This window comes from Polypterus senegalus, chromosome 4 (assembly GCF_016835505.1).
Source record: "Polypterus senegalus isolate Bchr_013 chromosome 4, ASM1683550v1, whole genome shotgun sequence".
In the NCBI taxonomy this organism is placed as follows: Eukaryota; Metazoa; Chordata; class Cladistia; order Polypteriformes; family Polypteridae; genus Polypterus; species Polypterus senegalus.
Window position 1 is genome coordinate 19014216 of NC_053157.1, and position 17145 is coordinate 19031360.

Here is a 17145-nt window from a genome sequence, read left to right on the forward strand (position 1 = left end):
GTTCGTGCCTTGTACCCTGTGCTGGCTGAGATTGGCTCCAGCAGACCCCCCATGACCCTGTGTTAGGATATAGTGGGTTGGCTAATGGATGGATGGATATATTCCATATTATTTATTTTCTGAACTATTGTTTTACATGTTTCTGTTTGTGAGTGTGTGAACTGGGTCAAAGCTGTGTGTGTTCCTGGGGTCCCCGAAATAAAATAACAGTTTGAATGTTAGCTTCCTGTAGCCACTAAAACTGTATCTCTACCAGACTGTGACAATGAGTGCTTATTTACCATTAATCAAAAAGATCGATATAAACATTGTTTGATTCCAAGGTATCAGGTGAATTAAGTTCTGTTCCTACATTCTTCTAGTAAGCTACTTAATCTAGTTTTAAGGTTCTGGGTGAGACTAAGATTAAGAACCACAGCAACAAAAGATGAATTTTGGATTACCCCTTAAATAAATTCATTAAAGTAAAGCAAAATACAAAAAGGGTTCTTTCTCTAATCATTCCGTTCACTCAGATAATAATGCTTCATCTGGAGCTCTGTCCACTGCGGTGCCCGGTCCAATACCAACGCTATCCTTCGGGTCTTGTCCGTTTTTATGGTGGCTGTGTTGGAAAGGGCATTGCAAATCTGGCAGGAGCATGGGGAGCACTAAATGACCTCCTCAGAATTCAGATCTGGACTAAGGCAAAAGGAAGACATTGACACCATCTCGTTCTAGAGTGGAAGGGCTTACCTCATCAGAGCCAGTAAGGTGATCATATGTGACGGGGGGATCAAAGCACATACCCCTATCACCTAGTACAAGGGTGTCAAACTCAGTTACTGTTTGGCTACAATTTGTCCAGTAATGGTCTACCAATTATATAAGCATCTGGAATTAATCTCCGCAGGAATTGTGGCCATCCAACAACTAAGGTTGAGACCCCCTGATCCAGCACAAGGTAAGAAGAAGTCATATGCTTTTCAAGATCAGTTCAGAACAATTTATCTAAAGTTGTTTTGCTGTCGTGACATGTAAGATTTTGACAAAGTTTCCAAGTATGGCGCGAGAAAGATGGAGATGTTGTGGTGAAGTAGTGGCTTCAGACCACCTGAGCCAGGCATTTGAGTGCTCACCTTGTTACAGCCTTTTTGTGCATGTTTAGAAGGTTTTCTTTTTTCTAGTTCTATTCTGTAGATACGTAGGTTTAAATTACTTGCTTACTTGAAGCTGGCCCTTTACAAAAGTGTTCACAACTATTCTCTCTAATGGAAAGACATTGCGCCCATAGTTGGCTCCCTCTTTGTGCTTAGTGCTGTTAAGACTGGTTACCTGCTACTCTGAAATAGAATAACTACATTCAAACAAATGGACTGAATGGGTCATGTTGAATATTAGTCACTATTTTTCACTGCGTTTTTACCTTCACGTATTTGAATTTTCACCATTTGTCTGTGCTTTTGATCATGGATTCGTCTACTTTTATGCTTGTTTTGTTTTCGTGATGTGCATGGGTTAGTAAGTACTGTACGCTGTTTTTTTCTCTTCTTCCTTCCTCATTTCCACTAAAAAGGTTTACCAGGACAAGTTCTTTTATTTGAAGAGTGTCCCAGGATTTTATGACTTGATGATCAGCAATATGGGGCGGCACGGTGGCGCAGTGGGTAGCACTCGCAGTTAGGAGAACCGGGTTCACTTCCCAGGTCCTCCCTGCATGGAGTTTGCATGTTCTCCCCGTGTCTGCATGAGTTTCCTCTGGGTGCACCGGTTTCCTCCCACCGTCCAAAGACATGCAGGTTAGGTGCATTGGCGATCCTAAAATTGTCCCTAGTGTGTGCTGCTGGTGCCCTGCCCGGGATTTTTGGATATAGCGGATTGGAGACTGGCTGACTAAAACAGAAGCATTTCAGTACTAAAAAGTCCATAGTTTTGGGAATGTTCACAAAAATAAAGCATAATAAAACTGACTCAGCCACACTTCTCCATGAACTGTGTCAATGCAAAGACTCCATCTCTCTGGCATAAATACAAATTGTTCCTCCCGTATGGTGGTCTCATCCCTGAGCCTTCTCTCTATAAGGAAAAACCTGGGGGTTGATGACAGAATTGGCACTTCAGCCACCATAAGAAAACCTCATACTGTTCTGTTCCTTCTGAACGAGTGTGGTGCTGAGGTGTCACCCATTGCATGGCTGCACTCGGGTCCTAATCTGGGATCTTGAGGTGGTTTGTCATGTGATGTTTGCTCCTAACCTCTCCTTTCTATTTTATTCTATTCTATTCTATTAATGTGTGATTCTAAATTGAATGACTGACTGATGACTGACTAATCAGCAATATTAGACTCCTTCTATATCAAACGTCTGAGTGAAGTGACCATTGCCATTTTAAATCTCTGTTACTACTCATGACAAAGATTCAGAGGTGCCTGCTACTGAAGGTGTCCCATTTGCAGGAAGATCCTTTCTTTTGGATTAAGCCCTTACTCTACGTAAGAAGCTATAGTGTTAATCATGCCTTTTTATGAATGAACCCTGCTGAATTTACTTGGTCTCACGTTCGGGAAAATCACACAAATGTTTTGAGAACTGTGCTGAACTCTGCGAAATATATTGAAGTTAATGGGGAAGGAGGAACAAAACTAGTTTTGAGTAGATTATAGTGGTGCAATAGTCTGTTAAATGTCCCTGAGGGCTAGGTTGCTGCAGTGATTATTGTGGACAAAATTGTGACCTGAGCTGTGAGGCAGCAGTCCTAACCACCAAACCTCCATGCCTCCCTGAGATAAAATGATGCCGCATTTCGGGCTGCGTTGTCACTTTCTAAAACCAATTCAGTTACAGAGAAAAACACATTTTCACACAGACAGAAGTCAGAGAAAACAGAAGCCAAATCAACTATGGTCATGCATAAGTCTCGTATCTCACAGTAATAAAGACATTAACACCTTACCGATCGAGTGATGCAATTGGCGTAACACGTCTGAGATTCTTGCCTTATGTATCATGCAGCCCCACCTCTCCACAGGGGAGTAATTTTCTTCAGGAAGACATAAATGGGCCTGAAATGCTTTGAAAATGAATTAAGTTTGTTCTTGTCTTGATTGGCCTCAATTTGTGACAGTCAATAGAATTAAATATCAGAAGAGTAATGTTTCTTGCAAACAGTGGCAAATGGAGCAGGGAACATGAATCGGTGAAGACAGTGACAGAGTTTAATATCAGAATTGTAACAAACCAGCTCTGGCTAGGATGCCGGTTCCAGCATGCTGTCCATCACAAATGCTACCCCGTGTCCTTTGTAGTTATATTATTGTCGAAATGTACTTGTTCTTCAACCTTATTGGCATTAATTCCAAGCATGACTTGTGCTTAAAATTCTATGCAAGTATGGTGACGCTTGAGTCAAACTTGGGGTGACGTGTAATGATCTGCTTTATAGTGTTAAGCCCGAAAAACTCTTTGGCACAGTATTCTACTGCTGTGTAGTGGATGGAATATCATGTTGCAAAAAATCATGAATATTTCTACACATTCTGCCACCTTATGGTAACTCTATGGCAACTCTTCAATATTCATGAGTAGGGTGGAGCCTTCGACCAAAAACACAATAGCAAACAAAAAAGGTGTAATGCCAGTTTTAGAACAAACTGAAGATGAACCATTGTTCACCTCGAATGAGAGTGATGACAGTGTAAATTTATCATTAGACGCTGACATGCACAGTCAAAATGACATGCCCACATAAGTGCTGACGCTACTCCGATCCATGTGTCAATTGCTCAGTTCCTTCTTCCCTCTCTCGTGAACAAGTTTCCGAAATACAAAAACTCCTCTGTTTGAAGTAGAAACTCTTCCACCACCTGCAGAAAAGGAAAAGGCAGGTAAGAACAGGAAGATTATGTAACTCAGACTTGTGCATGTCCAAGATCCTTCAACAAGCAGAAGGTCACTTCACCCATACAGCTTCAAAGACTGATGATAAGTAATTCCTAGGTGCTCCAGCTGTGGATATGTATATAAATATAATGATACAGTTTAAAGAAAAAATTCAATTTTCATTCAATTTTTTTATTTTTATTTTTATTAATTTTATGACAATCCATACAAGCAATCCAAAACAAAAATTGAGTTAAGAACAGATCGATCCCCACCCCAAGCCAAACCGCGTTAAATTTAAGGCTTGTAAACATACCTAAATTAATAAATTCTCTGTGCTTTATGAAATTATTTTCATTTAAAAGAGTATTTCCCGAACGTAGAAAAATTATATGTGTTTGGGACGTTGTGAGCAAACAACTGGATGACTTGACATGTGGATTATGTGGCGCAGGTAATGTGAGATTTTTTCATGGACATTTTTGATATTTTTTACCGTTGTGCAGCATTGGTCACCATAGACACCCGTTCTGTTAAAATCTTTGTAATCGCCGTTCTGCATGAAAACATGAGATTAAAAATTGTTCTTGATCATCACTACTGTATGGTGATAGATGATGCAGGATGATAACATGTGATCCACGGGGTAGGTTTTATGAAAAAAATATCAGTTTTAGGTGAAGGATTCTTTAAAGTAGTTTAATGGGAGTCTCTCACACTATCAACCACCCCATTCATTCTCAGGTTGTCTTATAATATTTTGCACGTAAATAATTCATGTGTTCCATAAATATCTTAATTGGAGGAACTGCAGATTAATTTTACTTTTTTTAACCATAAACAAATTTTCGAAATTTTATTAAAAATTCCACCCATCCATTTCCTGACACCAGTTTACACTGTGCTGGTTTTTATGCCTCATTTACATGTTAGACTCTTGAATTTTAAAATTTGACATTTGCCTAGGGTCATTAAGCCTACAGTATATATATTGTAGAAGAATAGCCTGGCTACAGACAGACACTGAGACACAATGTCCAAAAACACACACATTTATTATTTTAGCACACAGTGCACAAACCCCAATAAAGCTCAGTCCTTTCTTCTTTTCTCTGACCGCCTCTACTCCTCTCCCACAAACTCTGTCTTCTTCCTCCCGACTCCGGCTTCCTAGGTGGAGTGAGGCGGCCTCTTTTATACCACACCAAGAAGTGCTCCAGGTGTTCCTCGATCAAGTTCCGGCAGCACTTCTGGGTGTGGCGGAAATGCCGCATGGGAATCTGGCTCTTCTTCTGGCAGCAACTCCGGTTCAGAACTGTCCGGGCGCCCCCAAACCCGTGGCCCTGATACAAACCAGGGGGGCTGCCCTCTTGTGTCCTGTGGAAGGTACTATTGTTGATATATCCACTCCCCCGGCCTATGCTCAAAAGGGCATCTCGAATGGGCAAGGTCCATGACCGTCTATCACAATATACAGTGGTGTGAAAAACTATTTGCCCCCTTCCCGATTTCTTATTCTTTTGCATGTTTGTCACACAAAATGTTTCTGATCATCAAACACCTTTAACCATTAGTCAAATATAACACAAGTAAACACAAAATGCAGTTTTTAAATGATGGTTTTATTATTTAGGGAGAAAAAATCCAAACCTACATGGCCCTGTGTGAAAAAGTAATTGCCCCCTGAACCTAATAACTGGTTGGGCCACCCTTAGCAGCAATAACTGCAATCAAGCGTTTGTGATAACTTGCAATGAGTCTTTTACAGCGCTCTGGAGGAATTTTGGCCCACTCATCTTTGCAGAATTGTTGTAATTCAGCTTTATTTGAGGGTTTTCTAGCATGAACCGCCTTTTTAAGGTCATGCCATAGCATCTCAATTGGATTCAGGTCAGGACTTTGACTAGGCCACTCCAAAGTCTTCATTTTGTTTTTCTTCTGCCATTCAGAGGTGGATTTGCTGGTGTGTTTTGGGTCATTGTCCTGTTGCAGCACCCAAGATCGCTTCAGCTTGAGTTGACCAACAGATGGCCGGACATTCTCCTTCAGGATTTTTTGGTAGACAGTAGAATTCATGGTTCCATCTATCACAGCAAGCCTTCCAGGTCCTGAAGCAGCAAAACAACCCCAGACCATCACACTACCACCACCATATTTTACTGTTGGTATGATGTTCTTTTTCTGAAATGCTGTGTTCCTTTTATGCCAGATGTAACGGATCATTTGCCTTCCAAAAAGTTCAACTTTTGTCTCATCAGTCCACAAGGTATTTTCCCAAAAGTCTTGGCAATCATTGAGATGTTTCTTAGCAAAATTGAGACGAGCCCTAATGTTCTTTTTGCTTAACAGTGGTTTGCGTCTTGGAAATCTGCCATGCAGGCCGTTTTTGCCCAGTCTCTTTCTTATGGTGGAGTCGTGAACACTGACCTTAATTGAGGCAAGTGAGGCCTCAATATCGTTGTCCTGGGGTCTTTTGTGACCTCTCGGATGAGTCGTTTCTGCGCTCTTGGGGTAATTTTGGTCGGCCGGCCACTCCTGGGAAGGTTCACCACTGTTCCATGTTTTTGCCATTTGTGGATAATGGCTCTCACTGTTTATTTTTTAACAAGGGGGCAATTACTTTTTCACACAGGGCCATGTAGGTTTGGATTTTTTTTCTCCCTAAATAATAAAAACCCTCTTTTAAAAACTGCATTTTGTGTTTACTTGTGTTATATTTGACTAATGGTTAAATGTGTTTGATGATCAAAAACATTTTGTGTGACAAACATGCAAAAGAATAAGAAATCAGGAAGGGGGCAAATAGTTTTTCACACCACTGTACAGTGGAACCTCGGTTTGCGAGAAACTTGGTTTGCAAGTGTTTTGCAAGACAAGCTAAAATTTGTAATAAATTTTGACTTGACAAACGAGCGAGGTCTTGCATTACGAGTAGTATGGATACGCTTTGTCTGCTGAGCGTCATGTGATCACAACTGAGCTGATGGTTCTTCTCTCTCCCGCGGGGTGTGTGTGTGTGTGTGTGTGTGTGTCTCTCTCTCTCTCTCGCGCGTACGTGCATATGTGTGTCTCTCTCTCTCTCTCTCTTGTGGGCAATCATCTCCTATTCTCCGTCTGAGTCGGCGTGCCTCACTCATATCGTCAACATCCGTATGATTGTATACTGTTTACTACAGCATTGTGACTGTGTGTGTGTGTGTGTGTGCTGTGAAGTGCGAGTCCCCGTCTTGTGCCCCAAAACACGAAGCTGAGTCTCAGTACTTTAACAACACCAGCATTATTCAGCTTGAAACAGCAACAGCGCGGTTATTTATTGTAGCGGGATCTGCCTTTCTCCTATACACAGACACAGCAGTCAGGCAGGATCGTTGCCAAGTAGTATTGTGCCCTGCGCATTTATAATGTTCCTTGTATGACCCATTGATGGCAGGCGCTTATAACATGTCCACGATCTTTTCGGATTCGCTTTTACGGCAAACTGTAGCGCTGGGAGTCTGTGATTAATTTGGGACGCTTTTCCACGTGTCGTCCCGTTGGGTGGAATCCCACAAGAGTTTAGAAACTCACTCACACCAGCCATGATTCTTTTCAAAGGTAAGGTGCAGTTTAATTTGTTTTATGTATTTCTACTTTATATTTTGTATTAATCATTTTTATATGAATAAGTTTGGGTTGTGGAACGAATCATCTGAGTTTCCATTATTTCTTATGGGGAAATTCACTTTGATATACGAGTGCTTTGGACTGCAAGCACGTTTCCAGAACGAATTATGCTCGCAAACTGAGGTTAAACTGTATATATTAAATGATAAGACATTTTTTCCATCCGGTATTCGTTCCCCTGCTCAAGTATAATGCCATCTGGCATCCACAACAGGTTGGTAATGTCCTATGAACAAAGGCAAGTGGCCGGCATGATAGTAAATCATAAGTAGTGGCGCACATTCGTGCATAACGTTGTCCAAAAAGAAAGGCAACAAGAAGCACAAAGAAAGAAGAATGTAAGGGCTAGAATGTCCAATGAAAAAGAAAAAGAGAGCTCAGGCATATGAGGCGATTAGAGGTTCACAAATATATGGTGCAATCGAAACATACAGACTTACCATTAAGCCTGTTTTAATAAACAGGGCTTTTCACTCTACTAGTATCTTGATAATTATGTAAAATGTATAAACAGATCAGTATAGCCTTAATGGCTCTGGCTCTATGTGGCACTCACTTAAATTAAATAGGTTAAGACCCTTCTTTTGCTTTTCTTTGGGGGTTCTTTGGATCAGGAGGGTGAGTGGATTGGTTATATTTCCATTTTGTGTAAATACATATTCATTTTGAAAGGGTGGAACAGCGGATGGGTGGTGAGGTGTTAGAGTTTGCTTATAATTAATATGTTGTATTCAAATTTGTTATCTCCAGTAAAGAGAAAGTTTGATCTAAATGAACAAAAAGGATTGATAGATTAGGCTGTTTTTGTAGTTTCTGCCAGTTCCCAAAAATTGGTATAATTTCACTGTTATTGTCCTTCTTTATGTGTTTTTTCGTAGTGCTTGGAATTGTTCCTGAAAAGTGCAACTGCAAAGCCTCGGAGCTCGACTGTGTCGGTGCCCAACTCCGATCTGTCCCTTTGGTTTCCACGAATGTCACAATAATGTAAGTATAATTGCCAATTAGTAACCATTTGTCACAGGCGCCACAGGGCCACTAGTTTGCATTGCATATAATGAACAGATACTGGTATGAGTTATTGTTGGTTGGTAGTATTGTTGCTCAGGTTGTGGTGTTGGTTCAGTGCCATGCAGTAGAGTATGAACTAAGTGCCAAGAGAGCTCAGCTGACATCACCAGGAAGTACTCTGCTTATAGTCTGTACAGAATGGCTTCTGATTCAAAACCAAACAGCCAGCTTTAGACCAATAGAATTCTGGTGCGACACATCCCACAGTTTCTGGCTTATTTTCACACCATTTCATGAGTGAACCTTGCCAGCCAGTTAGTTTTATTTTCCTGTCGGGGTAGATTGAGAGACTATGTCCTGTAGAGAATCACCAACCAAACCAGTTTGAGGCACTTGCCCCAACTCTGCCATAAATACTGAAGTCAGTCCTAAAGACTTGGGGTGTTTCATCAAACATCAAAGCATTGCTGTTCTCATGAATAAAACACTAATATTACATTTGCTTTGTCAGACTTACAAATAAAGGCATACAAAATATTGATCAACTTACTGTATATACAAAATTTCACACCGCAACAACCAATAATCATTTGAATATCATAATCTATTTGAGTACTGATGCTGACCATGTGCATCCCTTCATGGCCACAATTTACCAATCTTCTAATGAGCATCATGATAATGCAACATGTCACAAAGCTAAAAGTCATCATAAACTGCTTTCATGAGCATGGTGTGGAAGCTGGCCCAGACACAGACAGGCGGACACGTTCATGTCACCCACAAATACGTTTATTTACAAAGATATACAGTTCTAAGTGCACCACAAAACCCCCAAAGTCCCCAAAGTCCTGGCCACACAATGCCTTCCTTCCTTCAGGCCACCTCCTAGCCTCCTTACATCCGGCTAAGTCCTCTCCGCTCCCGACTCTCGCCTCGAATGAAGGGAAGCGGCCCCTTTTATTATCACCCGGATGTGCTCCAGGTGGGTTCCGGCAATCACCCGCCGACACGCCCCTGTGTGACGGAAGTGCCAGCTGCATCCCCGGAAGCACACCGGGTGTCCCTGCTCTTCTTTCTCCCCAGCACTTCCTGGTGTGGCAGAAGTGCTGAGGTCCAGGGCTCCAAAGGCATAGGGGCGCCCCCTGGTGGCGACTATGGGCCCCTACAGGGTGGAGCTTCAAAGCTCTGTGCCCGTGGCCCCCAAAGGAACTAGGGCGGTCGCCCCCAGATGGTCTGGGGAAGGAGCAAGCCCTCCTCCGGTCCTCCTGGGTGCCCTGGCCGGGTCGCCACCCCAGCCACTTCTGACAATGGCAATGAGTTTAGTGTTCTTCAGTGGCATTCCCAGTCACCGAACACCTTTGGGATATGGTAGCAGCCTGAACGTGCAATTGACAAATCTGCAGAAATTGCATAATGCAGTCATGTCAAAGTAAGCCAGAATCTCACAGGCATCTTTCCAACGTCTTCTGGAATTCATGTCACAAAAAATTGAGACCATTTTTTTGGTGATTTATTAGTATAGTGTAACAAAGAATTTGCTGAGTGAGTGTGCATATTACATTAAATAGGGACTCTAAATTGTCTCCATATGAGTAAGTGTGGGTGTGTGTATCTGAATGTGTGTGTGTGCTCTGTGCTGGACTGGACTGCCATCCACACTTTGTGCTGCCATGATAGGCTCTGGGAACCCTGGGGGCCTGAACAGGATGAAGTGAGTTTGATGATCAGTTTACAGATGTTGGTAATAAATAGGAGTGAAACAGCTCACTTCATTGGATAATAATAATAATAATAATACATCTTATTTATATAGCTCCTTTCCCAAGCTCAAAGTGCTTCACAGAGTCTTAGGGTATACGAGGTGTGGCAGAAAAGTAATGAGACTGGCAACACTGCAAGCGATCTGGCAGCGTTGCGCTGTTGTCCTTGATAGAGCACATGTATCAGTACCCTCCCATAGCTCGGTGCGAATTTCAACTCCTTCCGTTAACTACGTGATTTTTGTGACTGCTATTAGCGAAGTTGTGTTTTGGTTGTGCGTCACGCAAAATGGAACAGCGGAATTTGGAGCAACGTTAGCCATTAAATTTTGTGTTAAGCTTGGAGAATTTTTATAAAGACGTCCTTGAAAGGCTCAGAAAAAAGGGTCATTCGCGTGAGACCAGACATTGCAGACAAATGGATGCTCCATCATGACAACGCCCCATGTCACACTGCCCTCTCCATAACAGAATTTTTCCTGTGGTTCCCCAGCCCCTTTATTCACCTGACCTCAGTCCATGTCCTCAAAGGACGTCATTTCGGGACTTTAGAAAACATCCAAAAGAGTGTAACGGACATGCTGAAGACCATACCGGTTGAAGACTTCCAGCGCTGCTACCAACAGTGGGAATAACGTCTCCATCGGTGTGTAGCTGCCCAAGGGAACTACTTTGAAGGGGATAACATTGATGTTTGAAAAAAATAAAAACTTTGGTAAATAAAAAAATCAGTCTCATTACTTTTCTGCCACACCTTGTATGTAACACTGGATACAAATGTTTTCCTGAATAGAACAATGAAACAGATAACAAAGCATTAAATAGAATAAAGAAAAATAAACCAGAGTAAAATACTGAATTCAATACTAAAAGAAAAACCTAACAAATAACCTAATTTGTGATGTAACAGACACACAAATGATCCTGAGCACCTGGACAGAGAGGTAAACTGAAAGAAAGGGCAGAATGTTAGGTTAAGTTAAAAGCTTTCCTAAATAGATGAGTTTTAAGTTGTTTTTTAAAAGAATGAATGGAGTCAGCTGATCTAAATAATTTCGGGATGTCATTCCAAAGTCTGGGTGCTATGGAGCAGAAGGCCCTGCTGTCACCCACAGAGTGCAGGTTAGTGTGAGGCACAACAAGATTACCAGAATGAGTAGGCGAACAGTAACATAGTTTAGAAGGTCACTGATGTAGTCCGGTGTGAGACCATTTAAAACTTTGTAGGTTATTAATAGAATTTTATATTCAATCCTGTAAGACACAGGGAGCCAGTGAAGGTGAAGCAGGATGGGTGTGATGTGCTCGCTGTTGCTGGTTCGAGTAAGGACTCTTGCCGCTGAGTTTTGAATCAACTGGAGCTGTGATATAAGATTAGAAGGGGCGCCTGCCAGCAGCGAGTTACAATAATCGATGTGGGATGTGATAAAAGCATGGACAAGTTTCTCAGCGTTAGAAAAGGAGAGGAAAGAGCGAACACGGGATATGTTACGGAGGTGAAAGTAAGAAAGTTACTTAATGTGATTTATGTGGGCAGAATAAGAAAGGGAGGAATCAAAAATGACACCAAGATTCCTTGCATCAGAAGAAGGTCTGATTAGATCACCGTCAAGAGTGACTGAAAAGGAGGTCATTTTCTTAAGTAGCGCTTTGGTGCCAATTTGCAGGAGTTCAGTTTTGTTGCAATTTAATTTTAAAGAGTTCTGCTCCATCCAGGTTTTAATTTCACTGAGGCGAGTTTTGAGCTGAGAAAACTCTGATGAAGTTCCACTTTTGACATTGAAACAGAGTTGAGTGTCATCTACATTAAATGATAACCCAGTTCATAGCTACGAATGATATGGCCAAGGGGAAACATATAAATACAGAAGACAAGAGGGCCGAGGACAGAGCCCTGAGGAACCCCTTGTATGACTGGCGCTGTTTTGGATCTGCTGTTGCCAAGACTAACAAACTCTTGCCTATCAGTCAGATAGGACTTGAACCACTGGAGGGCAGTGCCAGAGATACCCAACATGTTCTCCATTCTGGACAGTAGATGTCAAATGCTGCACTGAGGTTTAACAGAATTAATATGCTGGTTTGTTCCATTAAATTATTAGAGGTTAAGTAATTGGTGAGCTGGGAGTTTACAACACACTCGAGAACTTTTGACAGAAAAGGTAAGTGGGAAATAGGCTGAAAATTGTTAAGATCGTCACCATCAAGACCAGACTTTTTTAACATGGGGGTTACAGAAGCAATTTTAAAAGTGGCTGGCACAAACCCAGTGTGGAGGGATGTATTGATTATTGTCGTAACAGTCGGGATTATGGCGTGAAGACAGGATTTAAGATGTGTGGTGGGGATGGGGTCCAGCACACAAGTAGTTGGCCTCATCTTACAAAGCAGGTCATTAACAAAAGCAGATGTGACTGGTGAAAATTTAGAAAAGGAGCTGGATAGAGTGGGAAGACAGGGAAGGATATAAATGGATGATGGATTTATGTTAGTTGAATAATTTAGATCTTTAATTTTATTGCGGAAAAAGTCCTTCAATAGAGGAGGTAATTGGGCCAGATGCAGGTTGAAGTAATTTATTAACTACAGAGAACAAAACCCTTGGGTTATCATGGCCACTTTCTATTATTCTGCCATAATGTGTGTTCCTGGCAGCAGTTAGTTCTTCTCTGTAAGCCCTCTGGTGGTCAAAGAAAGCCTGGATGTGAACAGTGAGGCCAGTCTTACGTGACATTCTTTCAAGGCATCGGCCAGTTGCTTTCCTAGATCATAGCTCTGAATTATACCAAGGAGATGAACGCTTAAAAGAAACCTCCTTATGTTTTAAAGGAGCTGTTTTATGAAGGGCTGAGTTATAGTGATCAACAAGACTATCTAGTGTTGATGGAATAGGTGAGGACAGAAAAAGATCAGAAATGGATCCAGAAAAGATAGAGGGACAGATGTTTGTAAGGTTTCGGAAAGAAATTTGATGTTTACAGGTAAGAGGAGGGAGAGGTAATGAGACAGTGAAAAGCACTGCTTTATGGTCAGAGAGTCCCAAATCACAGTGTTGCCGACAGATAATCCAGATGTGCAGATCAGGTCCAGCATATAACCACCATAGTGGGTGGGAAGATCAACATGCTGCACCAAGTCAAAACAGTCCAGTAAAGATAGGAATTAATTTCTCAGTTTACATGTACTAATGTCAATGTGAATGTTGAAATCGCCAAGAAGAATGACTCTTTAGGAAGGTGAACTTAAGTGGGTTAATAATTCAGTCAGATCAGATAAAAAAGATGTTTTGTATTTTAGGGATGATAGACAACAATAAGTGAGAGAGGACCAGATTTTGTTATTAGCTCAAGAGCCAGACACTCAAAAGACAATGGACCGTCAATGGGGATTCTTTTGATGTGTAACTCCGATTTAGCAATTACTGCGACTCCTCTGCCTTGTCTTGAGCTGTGAGGCTCTGTGAAGTGAATGAATCCAAGTGGGTCACCTCCGTGACAGATCTAAACTCATTTGGCTTATGCCAAGTTTCTGTTAAGCATAGCAAGTCAATGTTTGAGTCTGTAATGAATTCTGATAGCACCAGCGCTTTTCCATTAAGAGATCTTGAGCTAAACAGTGCAATATTAGCCGATGTGGGTTCGTTGTGCGCAGATCCATGACCAGAGTTTATTTTAACATATTGCAGATTTGTTTGCACACTGACACTCCTATTTTCAAAGCCGTGAGTAGGACGGATGGATTTGATCTCACCTTCTTTTTCCATCAGTGGCTTATTAAACTGCACATTTCTGACCAGGGAAACATGTACAAGTGAACATGACTACATAATTAAAACACATTTTACTTTTGACATCTGGTTAAATCAATCATTGCAGCAAAAAGCAGCACTCTATACTTACAGCTGGAAAGAGACAGACAGTGATCTCTGAGAAACACAAAGAGGGGATTGACTTTACCCCGTAAGTACGCCGTAGGCATCACACTTTGTCAGCACAGATCTGAAAACACACTGACATGAGGATCTCTTTGATTGTCTGCTGTTGTGGTTTTATATTAAGTTTGTGCCTTCACTTCTGAAAGGCTTTAATTTGAAGTGTCTCTGTAAAATAATAATAATAAGGGAAATGTTCTATCTCATATCACACTTTTTATATGAGAGCACTGACAGATACAGGGAGGTGAATGTTGCCTCACAAGCAACTGCACTGATTGATTTGAATTCCTAACTTGAAAAAGGTGAACCTCCATCACCTGGAAGCCTTGCGTTGTTTAGTTGCAAGTGTTTGAGTCATAAAAAAGGTTAGCCGATGACTTGAGCCCACATAATGAAAAACAAGGTAATAAACAGATGCTGAAGAGGATCCATCCCTTCATTTTGTAACGCCTATGTTCTGTTACAGAGTCACTGGAAACTTAAGCTTTCTGATTTGATTCATGAACTTTGAAGGTGCTTTCCAGAGATTTAATATTTACATGTAACTACTTCTGAAATCCTCGTGTCTGCGTGGGTTTCTTCCGGGTGCTCCAGTTTCCTCCCACAGTCCAAAGACATGCAGGTTAGGTGAATTGGCGATCCTAAAATTGTCCCTGGTGTGTGTACTTGGTGTGTGTGTGTCCGTGTCCTGTGGTGGGCTGGCACCCTGCCTGGGATTTGTTCCTGCCTTGCACCCTGTGTTGGCTGGGATTGGCTCCAGCAGACCCCCGTGACCCTGTGTTAGGATATGGCGAGTTGGATGATGACTGACTGACTAGTTCTGAAATTCTTTTCAATCTTGGGATTGAATCGAGTCCAGGGTAATACTTACAGTGCATCCGGAAAGTATTCACAGCGCATCACTTTTTTCACATTTTGTTATGTTACAGCCTTATTCCAAAATGGATTAAATTCATTTTTTTCCTCAGAATTCTACACACAACACCCCATAATGACAACGTGAAAAAAGTTTACTTGAGGTTTTTGAAAATTTATTAAAAATAAAAAAACTGAGAAAGCACATGTACATAAGCTCAAAATTGAGCTCAGGTGCATCCTGTTTCCCCTGATCATCCTTGAGATGTTTCTGCAGCTTAATTGGAGTCCACCTGTGGTAAAGTCAGTTGATTGGACATGATTTGGAAAGGCACACACCTGTCTATAGAAGGTCCCACAGTTGACAGTTCATGTCAGAGCACAAACCAAGCATGAAGTCAAAGGAATTGTCTGTAGACAGACCTCCAAGACAAAAATTTCTGCTGCTTTGAAGGTCCCAATGAGCACAGTGGGCTCCATCATCCATAAGAGGAAGAAGTTCGAAACCACCAGGACTCTTCCTAGAGCTGGCCGGCCATCTAAACTGAGCGATCGGGGGAGAAGGGCCTTAGTCAGGGAGGTGACCAAGAACCCGATGATCACTCTATCAGAGCTCCAGAGGTCCTCTGTGGAGAGAGGAGAACCTTCCAGAAGGACAACCATCTCTGCAGCAATCCACCAATTAGACCTGTATGGTAGAGTGGCCAGACGGAAGCCACTCCGTAGTAAAAGGCACATGGCAGCCCACCTGGAGTTTGCCAAAACGCACCTGAAAGACTCTTAGACCATGAGAATGCCAGGCGTCACATTTGGAGGAAACCAGGCACCGCTCAACACCAGGCCAATACCATCCCTACAGTGAAGCATGGTGGTGGCAGCATCATGCTGTGGGGATGTTTTTCAGTGGCAGGAACTGGGAGACTAGTCAGGATAAAGGAAAAGATGACTGCAGCAATGTACAGAGACATCCTGGATGAAAACCTGCTCCAGAGCGCTCTTGACCTCCGACTGGGGCGATGGTTCATCTTTCAGCAGGACAACGGCCCTAAGCACACAGCCAAGATATCAAAGGAGTGGCTTCAGGACAACTCTGTGAATGTCCTTGAGTGGCCCAGCCAGAGCCCAGACTTGAATCCGATTAAACATCTCTGGAGAGATCTTAAAATGGTGTGCACCGACGCTTCCCATCCATCCTGATGGAGCTTGAGAGGTGCTGCAAAGAGGAATGGGCGAAACTGGCCAAGGATAGGTGTGCCAAACTTGTGGCATCATATTCAAAAAGACTTGAGGCTGGAATTACTGCCAAAAGTGCATCGACAAAGAATTGAGCAAAGGCTGTGAATACTTATGTACATGTGATTTCTCAGTTTTTAAATTTTTAATAAATTTGCAAAAACCTCAAGTAAACTTTTTTCACGTTGTCATTATGGGGTGTTGTGTGTGGAATTCTGAGGATTAAAAATGAATTGAATCCATTTTGGAATAAGGCTGTGACATAACAAAATGTGGAAAAAGTGATGCACTGTGAATACTTTCCAGATGCACTGTAAAGTCTAAACACAAATTAAAAAAAAAAATGCTTAAAAACAAATAAAACATAAAGATTGCATAAGACACATAAGGTTGTTGATCACTGTTCAAGTTATTATACTTTATAACAAGTCAAGTCAAGTTGGGGGGCATGCACTGGTACAGCTTGTTGCCGCACCCACCTCACGGCGAAACAACTCGGGATCCCGGTTTGCAACTCCCCGGGCAGACATGCGGTCAAGTCCCACCCTCTGGAAATGACCCTTTATCTGCCGCAGCCAGGTGTTATGTGGGCGACCCTTTGGCCTGATCCAGCCACTTGGGTCCTCAACAGTGAGGATCTTACAAGCCAGATCACCCTCTGGGAAACATGCCACATGCCCGTAGTGCTGCAACTGACGTTCCCTCACAGTGCAGGTAAGGTGCCTCATTTGGGACTCCATGAGCAACACAAAGTCAAACCAACGGTACCCAAGGATTTTCTAAGGAGACACAATACCAAAGGAGTCCAGTCTTCATCTCAGGTCACTGG

The 17145-nt window shown here is 42.1% G+C and overlaps 1 protein-coding gene across 1 annotated transcript in view; it reads left to right on the top strand.

Annotated features, from left to right (window-relative positions):
• The window catches only part of rxfp1 (relaxin family peptide receptor 1), a 176199-nt gene that overhangs the window by 59281 nt on the left and 99773 nt on the right, over nucleotides 1-17145 (top strand). Inside the window, exon 4 of the mRNA XM_039752700.1 lies at nucleotides 8402-8507. Within this exon, the coding sequence (XP_039608634.1) occupies nucleotides 8402-8507 (106 nt within the window). The remainder of the gene's footprint in view (nucleotides 1-8401; nucleotides 8508-17145) is intronic.